At 42.7% G+C, this 13,248-nt stretch overlaps 1 protein-coding gene across 12 annotated transcripts in view; it reads right to left on the bottom strand.

Moving 5' to 3' along the window:
• Positions 1 to 13,248, bottom strand: part of usp19 (ubiquitin specific peptidase 19) — a 38,439-nt gene that overhangs the window by 21,436 nt on the left and 3,755 nt on the right. For 9 of the 12 annotated variants that reach the window (XM_070444444.1, XM_070444446.1, XM_070444448.1 and 6 more), the window contains exons 3-9: positions 6,192 to 6,320; positions 4,237 to 4,373; positions 3,515 to 4,048; positions 3,059 to 3,395; positions 2,716 to 2,875; positions 2,543 to 2,614; positions 2,317 to 2,432 (exon numbers count right to left, since the gene is read on the bottom strand). In XM_070444444.1, the coding sequence (XP_070300545.1) occupies positions 2,317 to 2,432; positions 2,543 to 2,614; positions 2,716 to 2,875; positions 3,059 to 3,395; positions 3,515 to 4,048; positions 4,237 to 4,373; positions 6,192 to 6,320 (1,485 nt within the window). Of the gene's footprint in view, positions 1 to 2,316; positions 2,433 to 2,542; positions 2,615 to 2,715; positions 2,876 to 3,058; positions 3,396 to 3,514; positions 4,049 to 4,236; positions 4,374 to 6,191; positions 6,321 to 6,818; positions 6,965 to 13,248 lie in introns of those variants that run through there. The other 3 variants (XM_070444445.1, XM_070444450.1, XM_070444452.1) reach the window with 2 other exon arrangements.

Genomic DNA, 13,248 nt, shown 5'->3' with positions numbered 1-13,248 from the left:
CCGATGAACTGAGTATTCATTCATCGAAGTACAAAAATGATATTGTCTGCTGTGTTTAGACAAGAGCAACTTGTACAAGTACCACCTAGTATTGTAAACTATATCAAAAGATACCAGTGCCAGCACAACAACAAATATTAGAAGTTAAGGACATAGAGCAACACTGCAGTGCCTAGGCTAAGACACCCAGAGACCCGTTGGGTTGGGAGAGCAGCAGACGGGACTGAAGCACACATATTGAGTTACTGGATTAGTTTCAGTGCTCAGATTCCTGTCTGGAAGTGCTGTCTTGAATGTACACACCCACACGCCTGCCCATCACCCAAATTAACACAGTCACGCATGGCACACATACCCATATACACATACAGTGGGGAGAACAAGTATTTGATACACTGCCGATTTTYCAGGTTTTCCTACTTACAAAGCATGTAGAGGTCTGTAATTTTTATCATAGGTACACTTAAACTGTGAGAGACGGAATCAAAAATCCAGAAAATCACATTGTATGATTTTAAAGTAATTAATTTGCATTTTATTGCATGACATAAGTATTCGATCACCTACCAACCAGTAAGAATTCCGGCTCTCACAGACCTGTTAGTTTTTCTTTAAGAAGCCCTCCTGTTCTCCACTCATTACCTGTATTAACTGCACCTGTTTGAACACGTTACCTGTATAAAAAAGACACCTGTCCACACACTCAATCAAACAGACTCCAACCTCTCCACAATGGCCAAGACCAGAGACCTGTGTAAGTACATCGGGGATAAAATTGTAGACCTGCACAAGGCTGGGATGGGCTACAGGACAATAGGCAAGCAGCTTGGTGAGAAGGCAACAACTGTTGGCGCAATTATTAGAAAATGGAAGAAGTTCAAGATTACGGTCGATCACCCTCGGTCTGGGGCTCCATGCAAGATCTCACCTCGTGGGGCATCAATGATCATGAGGAAGGTGAGGGATCAGCCCAGAACTACACGGCAGGACCTGGTCAATGACCCGAAGAGAGCTGGAACCACAGTCTCAAAMAAAACCATTAGTAATACACTACGCCGTCATGGATTAAAATCCTGCAGCGCARGCAAGGTCCCCCTGCTCAAGCCAGCGCATGTCCAGGKCCGTCTGAAGTTTGCCAATGACCATCTGGATGATCCAGAGGAGYAATGGGAGAAGGTCATGTGGTCTGATGAGACAAAAATAGAGCTTTTTGGTCCAAACTCCACTCGCCGTATTTGGAGGAAGAAGAAGGATGAGTACAACCCCAAGAACACCATCCCAACCGTGAAGCATGGAGGTGGAAACATCATTCTTTGGGGATGCTTTTCTGCAAAGGGGACAGGACGACTGCACCGTATTGAGGGGAGGATGGATGGGGCCATGTATCGCGAGATCTTGGCCAACAACCTCCTTCCCTCAGTAAGACCATTGAAGATGGTCGTGGCTGGGTCTTCCAGCATGACAACGACCCAAAACACACAGCCAGGGCAACTAAGGAGTGGCTCCGTAAGCAGCATCTCAAGGTCCTGGAGTGGCCTAGCCAGTCTCCAGACCTGAACCCAATAGAAAATCTTTGGAGGGAGCTGAAAGTCTGTATTGCCCAGCGACAGCCCCGAAACCTGAAGGATCTGGAGAAGGTCTGTATGGAGGAGTGGGCCAAAATCCCTGCTGCAGTGTGTGCAAACCTGGTCAAGAACTACAGGAAACGTGTGATCTTCTATAATTGCAAACAAGGTTTCTGTACCAAATATTAAGTTCTGCGCTTTTCTGATGTATCAAATACTTATGTCATGCAATAAAATGAATAATTAAATACTTAAATCATACAATGTGATTTTCTGGATTTTTGTTTTAGATTCCGTCTCTCACAGTTGAAGTGTACCTATGATAAAATTACAGACTCTACATGCTTTGTAAGTAGGAAAACCTGCAAAATCGGCAGTGTATCAAATACTTCTTCTCCCCACTGTATCTATATAAAGTCCACACACAAATCCTGGTATCAACCCTCCCACGTAATTCACATGCTTACAGCATAATACAGGATTAGCCTTAATGGTTTACGAGAACATTGGTTCAACTGAAAACGTTTCCGTGTGCTTTCCAAAACAGCGATATAAAGTAAGTCAGTGAATACATTTGTGTGGAAGTAATTTTGTAGCAACAAAGTACTGTAAGTCAGTGAATAAATGTGTGTGGAAGTAACTGTGTGTAATGTTTATAAGGGATGCTATATTTCAAACMGTGTGATAGCTAGTGTAATAGATGTGTGTATAGTGGTTGCAGTGTGCAGTAGAAGCCAGGCAGCAGGAAGACCTTGTGTAGCGGGGGCTTCTAGGCCCCCCCAGCGCTGGCTGTGTCTCTTCTTCAGAGTGATGTCTATACGGGACGGGGTGAAGGAGTACGTAGACTGCTCAGGCTGGATGAGGTTCCTGCAACATTGGATCACTGCTTGTGAAAGTCATGATCTCATTGAGTGCCAAGGGCCCAATTCACATATCAATAGAAACTCCACACACCAAGTTCAAATTCAAAGTCTTACCTGAGTTTGACTTGCCACTTAAAAACTGTATTCACTCCACAGTCCGCATGAAGGCGCAAGAAAATTGCATCGCTGTTAGAAAGGGAAGATAATTCAGTAAACCAGAAATACCACTAAAATCCCATTAAGTTTGCAAAGGCCACCGAGGTYAAAAGTCAGAAGGACCTAGTTACCTGGTCTGGAAGAGGAGGGTGAAGTCCTGTTCCCTGAAGATRACCCTGGCCGTCTCTCTGCAGATGCTCTTCATGTAAACGTTGACCACCATTAGGTCTGTGCCTTTCTCGTACGAGTCGTTCTTCACAAAATTGAGGTTCACCATTGGCTCTGGAACTGCTAAAAGATAACCGCAGGCAGGCTAAGTTTCAGATCACTTCMGACCTCAAACCTCAGTGCAGTGTCTATCCTCACTGCAACTGTTCTGTCCATTTCACTTACAAACCACAGTTCTATAGTCATCTTCTGCCTAGAGCTATCCTGACAAATTAATCAGTGGCCTTTTGACCCCAGTCTACTGACCTTCCTCCAGCTGCTTAATCTCCAGAGGTTCCTCTTTAGACTGGTCCTTCTTCTCCTCCTCTGTACTGCTGGTGAACTCAGCCTGCTTGCTTGGTGTTGCAGTCACAGGCTCCCCTGATCCTGACTGCTGGGTTGGTGTTAGAGTGGCCTGGTCAGCCTCATCCTTGGACTTTCTCACTACCGTAGAGGACTCGGTCCTCTCAGCCTCCCCTTGCCGCTCTGTTCTGTTTGTGTAGTCTTCAGCCTTGTGGCTGCTCACAGCACTGGACACAGTGGCTGACGGTATGCGTTCCTCTCCTGCCCGAGCCTTGAAATCAGACTCTGGGGCCTTCTCCAGCTGAAACAAGAATGGGCTTTACAAATCAGATCGAGAGCAGCAGATAATCAAACACATTTGAACCCACACAGTACTCTGTGCCTGGTGAGATGCTACAGTCTAGAGAAATGGGGACTCACCTGAACTTTCATCTCCTGCTTTGTGTGGCTGACGGCTATCTCGTGTGTTGTACACTCATGACCGTTGCCTAGCCTCTCAGCACGATTGTCACCAGCTGTATACGTCTGGGGGTCCCGGTCAGTGGGAGTAGGGGTGTGCGGTTTCCCATTGGCTGTGGACTTGGGGTGTGTAACCCTGGGTGTCTGTGAAGTAGGGTCCTTGGAGGCCTTGGGGGGACGGACAGTGCGCTTGGCACTAGGCTCCTGAGGCAGGTCCCCTTTACTGAGAGGTTTGGTCTGCCCCTCTTCTGCAGCCTTCACCCCAGATTCTGGTCTGTCTGCTGCTGGTTTGTTCTTCATGGTGCGTTTGACACCTCGCTCAACTTTACCACGTCTCTGTTCACTTTGTGCAGGCGGAGCAGGCAGCTGGGTGGACAGTTTGGGCTTGTCTGCCGTCTCTGGGACAGATTTCTCAGGCTTTACCACAGGCGGCYGTTTCTGCTCTTTGCCGTTCTTGGCCTGCACATTCACAGGCTCCTTCTCCTTTTTAGTTTGCTACAGGGAGAAGAGACAAAATGGTTTTTTCTTACGCATTTCTTTTGAAATTGTGTTGAAACCGTCGCAAGGGATAGGCAATAGGCACATTTAAGGTTGGCAGTTGATGCTTTTCAATGAAAGAACCATAAAGCTAAACGACAGGAAGGAGACAGGAAGGAGGCAGGGAGGGCAGCAGGCAGACTCACCTTAAGGGAGGGCCAGGGGTGAAAGGGGATCTTCTTGTGCATGACCAAAAGCAGGAAGCCGCACTTCTCTTTGTACTGCACTTTGCTGCAGGAGCCCTCAATCTCCTCATGCAGGTGACAGTCCCACTGGCGCCCGTCTGAAGAGAGAGCAGTGGGCCATCAGACTTGTGCTAATGCTGCACGTTCACAGTGAAAGACTAATGCCACACAAGCACACGCAGCTCAAAGACACACACACGTAAAAACACTAACAAAATCATTCAAACACCATCTTAGCACACGCAGCAGACAGGTACACTGCCTTGCAAAAGTATTCATCCCCATTCGTGTTTTTCCTATTTTGTTGCATTACAACCTGTAATTTAAAGGGATTGTCATTTGGATTTCATGTAATGGACATACACAAAATAGTCCAAATTGGTGAAGTGAAATTTAAAGAAATAACAAAACAAAACAAAAATGAAACAAATTTAAAACAGAAAAGTGGTGGGTGCATATGTATTCACCCCTTTGCTATGAAGCCGGTAAATAAGGTCTGGTGCAACCAATTACCTTCAGAAGTGACATAATTCTTTTAATAAAGTCCACCTGTGTGCAATCTAAGTGTCACATGATCTGTCACATGATCTCAGTATCTATACACCTGTTCTGAAAGGCCCCAGAGTCTGCAACACCACTAAACAAGGGGAACCACCAAGCAAGTGGCACCATGAAGACCAAGGAGCTCTCCAAACTGGTCAGGGACAAAGTTGTGGAGAAGTACAGATCAGGGTTGGGTTATAAAAAAATATCCGAAACGTTGAACATCTCACATCAGCCATTATTTTTTTTKAATGGAAAGAATATGGCACCACCAAAACTCACGGACCAGGCAAGGACAGCATTAATCAGAGAGGAAACAAAGAGCCCAAAGATAACCCTGAAGGAGCTGCAAAGCTCCACAGCGGAGATTGGAGTATCTGTTCATAGGACTGCTTTAAGCCGTACTGGGCTTTACGGTAGTGGCCAGAAAAAAGCCAWTGCTTCAAGAGAAAATTAAGCAAACACGTTTGGTGTTCGCCAAAAGGCATGTGGGAGACTCCCCAAACATATGGAAGAAGGTACTCTGGTCAGATGAAACCAAAAATTAGCTTTTTGGCCATCAAGGAAAATGCTATGTCTGGCGCAAAGCCAACACCTCGCATTACCCCGAGAACACCATCCCCATGGTGGAGGCAGAATCATTCTGTGGGGATGTTTTTCCATCAGCAAGGACTGGGAAACTGGTCAGAATTTAAGGAATGATGGATGGTGCTAAATACAGGGAAATTCTGTTTCAGTCTTTCACAGATTTGAGACTGGGATGGAGGMTCACCTTCCAGCAGGACAATGACCCTAAGCATACAATGACCCTAAGCATACTGCTAAAGCAACACTTGGTTTAAGGGGAAACATTTAAAATGTCTTTGAAGCCCAGACCTCAATCCAATTGAGAATCTGTGGTATGACTTAAAGATTGCTGTACACAAGRGGAACCCATCCAACTTGAAGGAGCTGGAGCAGTTTTGAAGAATGGGCAAAAATCCCAGTTGCTAGACGTGCCAAGCTTAGAGACACAACCCCCAAGAGACTTGCAGCTGTAATTGCTGCAAAAGGTGGCTCTACAAAGTATTGACTTTGAGGGGGTGAATAGTTATGCATGCTCAAGTTGTTTTTTGGTCTTATTTCTTGTTTGTTTCACAATAAATAATATTTTGCATCTTCAAAGTGGTAGGCATGTTGTGTAAATCAAATGATACAATCCCCACAAAAATCTATTTTAATTTCAGGTTGTAAGGCAACAAAATATGAAAAATGCCAAGGGGGTGAATACTTTTGCAAGCCACTGTCTTACATGTACAATCGTCACGTACACTTAAGCAGAAGACATGTAGGCGGCCTAGTTAGTTTCAGATGTGTGTAGCTTGTTATCTCACCTGGGAAGCAGGCCTGACAGTCTGTGTCAGTGAAGGTAGTGGTGACGTCCTCCACACTCTGAACCCCCTCTCCACAGCGCAGCCTCACTGTCACCTCATTCGCATTCTGCTTCCAGTCCACAAACACATCTACACAGCACCGAGCAGACAGAAAAATCTGTCAGAGGAATAARTGTACACTCAGCAMATCACAGAGAGCACCTTCAAAATAGATTCTGTAAGAAGAACAGCATGTGCTGTGACTGTGTGGCAAGTAAACAAATCAAAACGCAAGTCAGTCTACAACAGATGAACAGACTACATCGATACCTTTACAATTACCACTAGATAAAGATCAAAGTAATTTATTCATCAGAGAAAAGACTTCTAAATATACTGCATCTACACAAGAAACAGATCTACAGAAATGCACACAACACTGAATCAACTTCTTTGGACAATATAGGCCTTAGACAAAGAGGAACCTACTACTAAATAGTAAACTAAGCCTTAAAGATGCCCCCCCCCCCATGACAGCTGGTCAAAACACTCAAAATAAGATTAGAATAATCATCTTTCTGGCAACAACAAACCGGAATCAGAAATCACAACAAACATTGGCAATGCCTCGGCTAGTCTACACTGTACCTTTCGTCATAGCGAAGCTAGAGTGCCGTCGGTCATGCATGTGCCATGTATGAGTTCAATTCAGTCCAAGGTGCTCACGTTCACCACTACTACAGACTATGCCTTGTTTATTCTCCCTCTCTATGGCTCTCACACACCTCTCTCTCCCTCACGCTCTCTCACACACAGCTGCTGTAAATAAAAAGGTCACAGGCAACACCAAACCCTCTACAGCTGGGCTCCTAGTCGGGTTGTATTCCATGTGACAGCCTCTCCCTAAACCCTGCTACGGTCCACTATGATATCACTGTAGRATTGACATTTTTTGTTCTAATTTGAACTGCCAACCCACTTTACCAATAGGCTAGTCTGTGGTGTCATTTGTATTTTCTATAAATTGTTGAATGGCCTGTCACTTATTATCAGGGCATGTCTACCAGCCACAGTGGTAGCTAGATTTTTTTTACCAGGCAAAATTGTATTTCTCAAACTATAAAAAAAAACATTTAAAAAAAGGAGGAGCAGGCTTAGTAACGTTTCTAAAACAAGGAATGTATTTCTAGTAAAAAGTTATGGTATATTGCTCAATTTAATATTTTGTGATCCGAGTCTATTAGCCAAAATATCAGACGACAAAAATGTTCAGKCGCCCCTTTAAGGTTACCATGATACCGGGGCCACTCCGGCAGTGTAGCCACCTTAGCGACTTTGTGGCTATATTTAGAGAGTTTTAGACCCCTCCAGCGACTTTTATTGGTATATGATTCTAGCGACAAATTCAGCTACTTTCAGCAGACCCGGAGCCAGAACGAATCTACCAATCTGCGTGGCAGTTATGAAGCACTAGCCCCTGCCATATGAACACACTGATACARTGTGATCCATTCATTGGTGGCTAAAGAAATTAGCATATAACCCAGAGATACGCTTACTGCTGCATTGGCCTATAGGCTATAACTTCCATAATCAACTAAGTAAAATACATAAGTCAAAAGCCGACATAAAAAATATAAAAAATAACCTGAAATAAAAATAAAACAATTACATTTTCCGCCTGTCTACCTCCCTTTCCATCGGTCTTGACTTAAGCTATTGCTAGTGAAATTCAACATTGTATTAAATCATCACAGGGCCCAGCCCAAAGCGGTGCGAACAAACTTTCAACATTGTATGAACTAACCTATTCCGGGTCCTCAAAGTTTCCTGCGCCAGTGAGCTCAGGACAGAAAGCTGTTTTACGATATTTCCACTGGATATGTGCGATCATCAGATCATGATATTCTGCTACTTACATTTAACATTTCAGTCATTTAGCAGATGCTCTTATCCAGAGCAACTTACAGTAGTGAGGTCATACATTTTCATATTTTTTTCATACTGGTACCCCGTGGGAATCGAACCCACAACCTTGGCGTTGCAAGTGCCATGCTCTACCAACTGAGCAACACGAGGCACACCGAAGCTTGGTGATTATCGAGGCCGGAAGTGTTGGCAAGATTTTCCAAATTCMGAGAAACTATCATGAGCAGTAGATGTAAAAAAGAACATTTAAAAAAAAGACTTGACCTGTGTGAAAAAAATGAGTGGTATACGTGCTGAGTTAATACAATCAGAAATAAGATATTGCCAAACGGGCACATTACTACATATGCATGCATTCCGGAGACYCACCCACCTCCCCTTCRTGATGCAACATTTTAAATTATACTCAAAACATTACCMTCACACATATTTTAGACGCTTTTCACTGGACAGCTACAACTCAATCAGCTATACCTCTTGCCACACACACCACCCAAATTGCGGYCTTCCTAAACACACTTGTGATTTGAAACAATCCACAGATATTTWTTTTTTTWAAGAAGCTAACAATCCTCTGTGGCTAAATCATGRTRTCTGGTSAAGTATTTTGAATGATTTTATTTAGACAGGAGCAATTATACACAAAATAATACGCAACTTCTGATGGCATTGAAGAATACACCACATCAGTCACTGGCTTCATCAATAAGTGCATCGATGACGTCGTCCCCACAGTGACCGTYCGTACATACCCCAACCAGAAGCCATGGATTACAGGCAACATCCGCACTGAGCMAAAGGGTAGAGCTGCCGCTTTCAAGGAGCGGGACTCTTAACTTCTCTAGGGTAGGGGGCAGCATTCGCAATTTTGGATGAAAAGCATGCCCAAATTAAACTGCCTGCTTCTCGGGCCCAGAAAATATGATATGCATATAACTGGTAGATTTGGATAGAAAACACTCTAAAGTTTCCAAAAAACTTTAAAAACGTTAAAATAGTGTCTGTGAGTATAACAGAACTGATTTGGCATGCGAAATCCTGAGAAAAATCCATTCGGGAAGTCTTTGTTTGTTTGTTGGTTTTGTAGTTTTATATTCAATGCCATTACAGTATCCATTGACTTAGGACTCAAATTGCAGTTCCTATGCCTTCCACTAGATGTCAACAGTCTTTATAAATTGTTTCAGGCTCGTATTCTGAAAAATAAGGACGTAAGAGCAGTCAATGAGTGGACCCTAAAGTGTCACAGAGCTTTTTCATGCGCGCGACCAAGAGAGTGCCTTTCTTGTTTACCTTTTATATTGACAACGTTATTGTCCGGTTGAAATATTATAGATTATTTAGGCTAAAAACAACCTGAGGATTGAATATAAACATCGTTTGACATGTTTCTATGAACTTTACGGATACAATTTGGATTTTGTGTCTGCCTGTTTTGACTGCGTTTGAGCCTGTGGATTACTGAAGAAAARGCARGAACAAAACTGAGGTTTTTGGATATAAAGAGACTTTATCGAACAAAAGYAACATTTATTCTAGTACAAGACACACATCTGAGGAAACAAATGTACAGCAGCTTTTGCCTATGTATTGTGTTTGAAAGTAAGATGTGAGTGCTGATGTTGTGAGCTCATGCATGGTCACCGGCCGTTTATGTTGCTGCTCTCTGCTTAATGCTAAAGATTTGTAATCCTAGCTGGTGTAAGGCCGGCCACAGGGAAACATGCCTTGTCAAGGTCACAAGAGCGGCTGTGCTTCTCTGGTCAGCTCTCTCCAACCAGAACACGAGCCCAATCAATTCAGAGGGCCGGCCAGCATGAGTCTCTACCTACCCACACAGTGTCCTTCTCTATTGCCTTATCTAGCTACAGGCAATTCCACGGAAACGGAATTACGCTGAGACGCAAAGTTWTTTTACTTGAAAATGTATGCCAAGAAACTCCCAGATGTTTTCAAAGTTTAACAAACCATTACAACTCTATGCACAATTACTACTTTGAACAATTTACACAGTACGGTCTAAAACACTGCATCTCTGTGCTGGAGGCGTCACTACAGACCCTGGTTCGATTCCAGGTTGTATCACAACCGGCTGTGATTGGGAGAACCATAGGGCGGCGCACAATTGGCCCAGCGTCGTTAGGGTTTGGCCGGGGTAGGCAGTCATTGTAAATAAGTATTTGTTCTTAACTGATTTGCCTAGTTAAATAAAACATATATATTTACTGGAAAAACTGTGCATATAAAATTGTAAAATCTCCTCAGTTTTATTGTTACTAAACTTTGTAATTGCACAGTTCTACCTGTAAAAGTGTTTACATAAAGTGTTCAGTGGAAATTGTTAAATACGGCTGCATTGGACTTTTTATCTCAATATCAAATCATTTCTGGGTGAAACTTAACTTCTTGACGCTAGGGGCCAGATTTGTTTTTATTTTATTTATTTTTTTAATTTTTACATAACGTTCCCAAGGTAAATGGACTATTTCTCAGGCCCAGATCGTAGAATGTGCATATAATTTACAGATTAGGATAGAAAACACTCCAAAGTTTCCAAAACTGTCAAAATATTGTCTGTGAGTATAACAAAACTGATTCTGCAGGTGAAAACCTGAGGAAATCCAACCCGGAAGTGCTTTTTTTTTTTTAAATCCCTGTTTCATTGCCTGCCCCTCTTCCATTTAAAGGGGTATCAACCAGATTCCTATCCCAATGGCTTCCTCTGGCTGTGACCAGGCTTTAGACATAGTTCAGGCTTTTATTTTGAAAAATGAGTGAGATTTTTCAAAACGAGTCAGGTGTCCTTTGATTAGTTCCTGCGAGCGAGAGGGGTAGCTCGACATTTTCTTTCTTCTTATTGAATAGGTTACCGTCCGTTGAAATATTATCAATTATGCATGTTAAAAACAACCTGAGGATTGATTATAAAAAACGTTTGACATGTTCTACGAACATTACGGATACTTTTGGAATTTGTCTGCCTTTCAGGACCGAACGAGGCTGTAGTTTTCTGAACATAACGCGCAACCCAAATGCGTTTTTTTGTTATAAAACTAATATTTATCGAACAAAAATAACATTTATTGTGTAACTGGGAGTCTCGTGAGTACAAACATCCGAAGATTATCAAAGGTAAGCGATRAATTTTATTGCTTTTCTGACTTTCGTGACCAAGATAATTTAAGGCGAACTGTTCTAGCATTGACTGATACACTCACAAATGCTTGGATTGCTTTCACTGTAAAGCATATTTTCAAAATCTGCCACGATGGGTGGATTAACAACAACCTAAGCTGTGTTTTGGTATATTTCACTTGTGATTCCATGATTATAAATATTTTTTGTATTATTTTCGAATTTGGCGCTCTGCAATTCAGTGGTTGTTTAGGAAAATGATCCCGGTAACGGGATCCGTAGCGTCAAGATTGAGTACCTTATTGTGATTGTTTTTAATGAAAATTGTAAAAAAAAAAAAAAAAAAAAAATTAAATGGCTTGGCAAAGAGCAATTTATCAAGCAAGAATTTAGCTAGCACTGTCTGAGTGGGGAAAACTGAAAACTAGCTGTTATTGGCAGAGAGGTTTAGAACTCTCTTATTGGTCTATTAACTAATTTACCACCTGGTAATGTCACCAGGCAGGCCAAAACTCCATCCAACCAAAACAGGCTGAAATTCACAATGTCTTTTCAAACAACTATAACACTGAAAGGGCATTTTCATCAATTTCACAGTATTATTCCAACCTCATAGTGTTTTAATATATATAAAACACAGGTAAATCATGTTGACAGCACTGGGCATTTAAAAATAGTAATTTTGCTCTTTTGAAATCAATATTTTTTTATTTGGCATACCTGATGATGTGAAAAATCATGTATAAAAGCAACATATACCATTATCACCGCACCCGAGTATACTACTCGCCAATGTCCAGTCTCTTGACAACAAGGTAGACAAAATCCGAGCAAGGGTTGCCTTCCAGAGATACATCAGAGATTGTAAAATTCTCTGTTTCACAGAAACATGGCTCACTCGGGATACGTTATCAGAGTCGGTACAGCCACCCGGTTTCTTCACGCATCGCGCCGACAGAAACAAACATCTCTCTGGTAAGAAGGGCGGGGGTGTATGCCTTATGATTAACGAGTCGTGGTGTGARCATAACAACATACAGGAACTCAAGTCCTTTTGTTCACCTGACCTAGAGTTCCTTACAATCAAATGCCGACCGCATTATCTACCAAGAGCATTATCTTTGATTATAATCACAGCAGTGTATATCCCCCCCCACCCCCCCAAGCAGACACCTTGTCAGGCCTGAAATAACTTCATTGGACTCTATGTAAACTGGAAACCACATATCCTGAGTCTGCATTTATTGTAGCTGGGGATTTTAACAAGGCTAATCTGAAAACAATGCTCCCTCCCTAAATTTTATCAGCATATCGAATGCACGACCCGGGCTGGCAGCATTCTGGATCATTGCTACTCTAACTTCCGCGATGCATACAAAGCCATCCCTCGCCCTCCTTTCGGCAAATCTGACCACGACTCCATGTTGTTGCTCCCAGCCTATAGACAGAAACTAAAACAGGAAATGCCGTGCTCAAGTCTGTTCACCAATTTGGTCCCACGCTACAAGATTGCTTCGATCACGTGGACTGGGATATGTTCCGGATAGCCTCAGATAACAACAACTGATGTATACGCTGATTCGGTGAGCGAGTTTATTTGCAAGTGCATCAGTGAGGTTGTACCCACGGTGACTATTAAAACCTTCCCCAACCAGAAACCGTGGATTGATGGCAGCATTCGCGCAAAACTGAAAGCGTTTTACTGCTTTTATGGGAAAAGTGATAATTCCTGCATTAGCCCTTTTACCTCTTATTTTCACCTTTATTTAACTAGGCAAGTCAGTTATGAACAAATTCTTATTTTCAATGACGGCCTAGGAACAGTGGGTTAACTGCTTTGTTCAGGGGCAGAACAACAGATTTGTACCTCGTCAGCTCGGGGATTTGAACTTGCAACCTTCCGGTTATTAGTCCAACACTCTAACCACTAGGCTACCCTGGCGCCCGACAAAATATTAAGCATTATATTTTCTACATACTTTATATCTGGTTTTAGGCGTTTAAAAAAAAAAGT

This window comes from Salvelinus sp. IW2-2015, linkage group LG7 (genome assembly GCF_002910315.2).
Source record: "Salvelinus sp. IW2-2015 linkage group LG7, ASM291031v2, whole genome shotgun sequence".
Lineage (NCBI taxonomy): Eukaryota > Metazoa > Chordata > Actinopteri > Salmoniformes > Salmonidae > Salvelinus > Salvelinus sp. IW2-2015.
The sequence above is the reverse complement of the archived record's forward strand: the minus strand, read 5'-3'. Positions and strand labels throughout refer to the sequence as shown.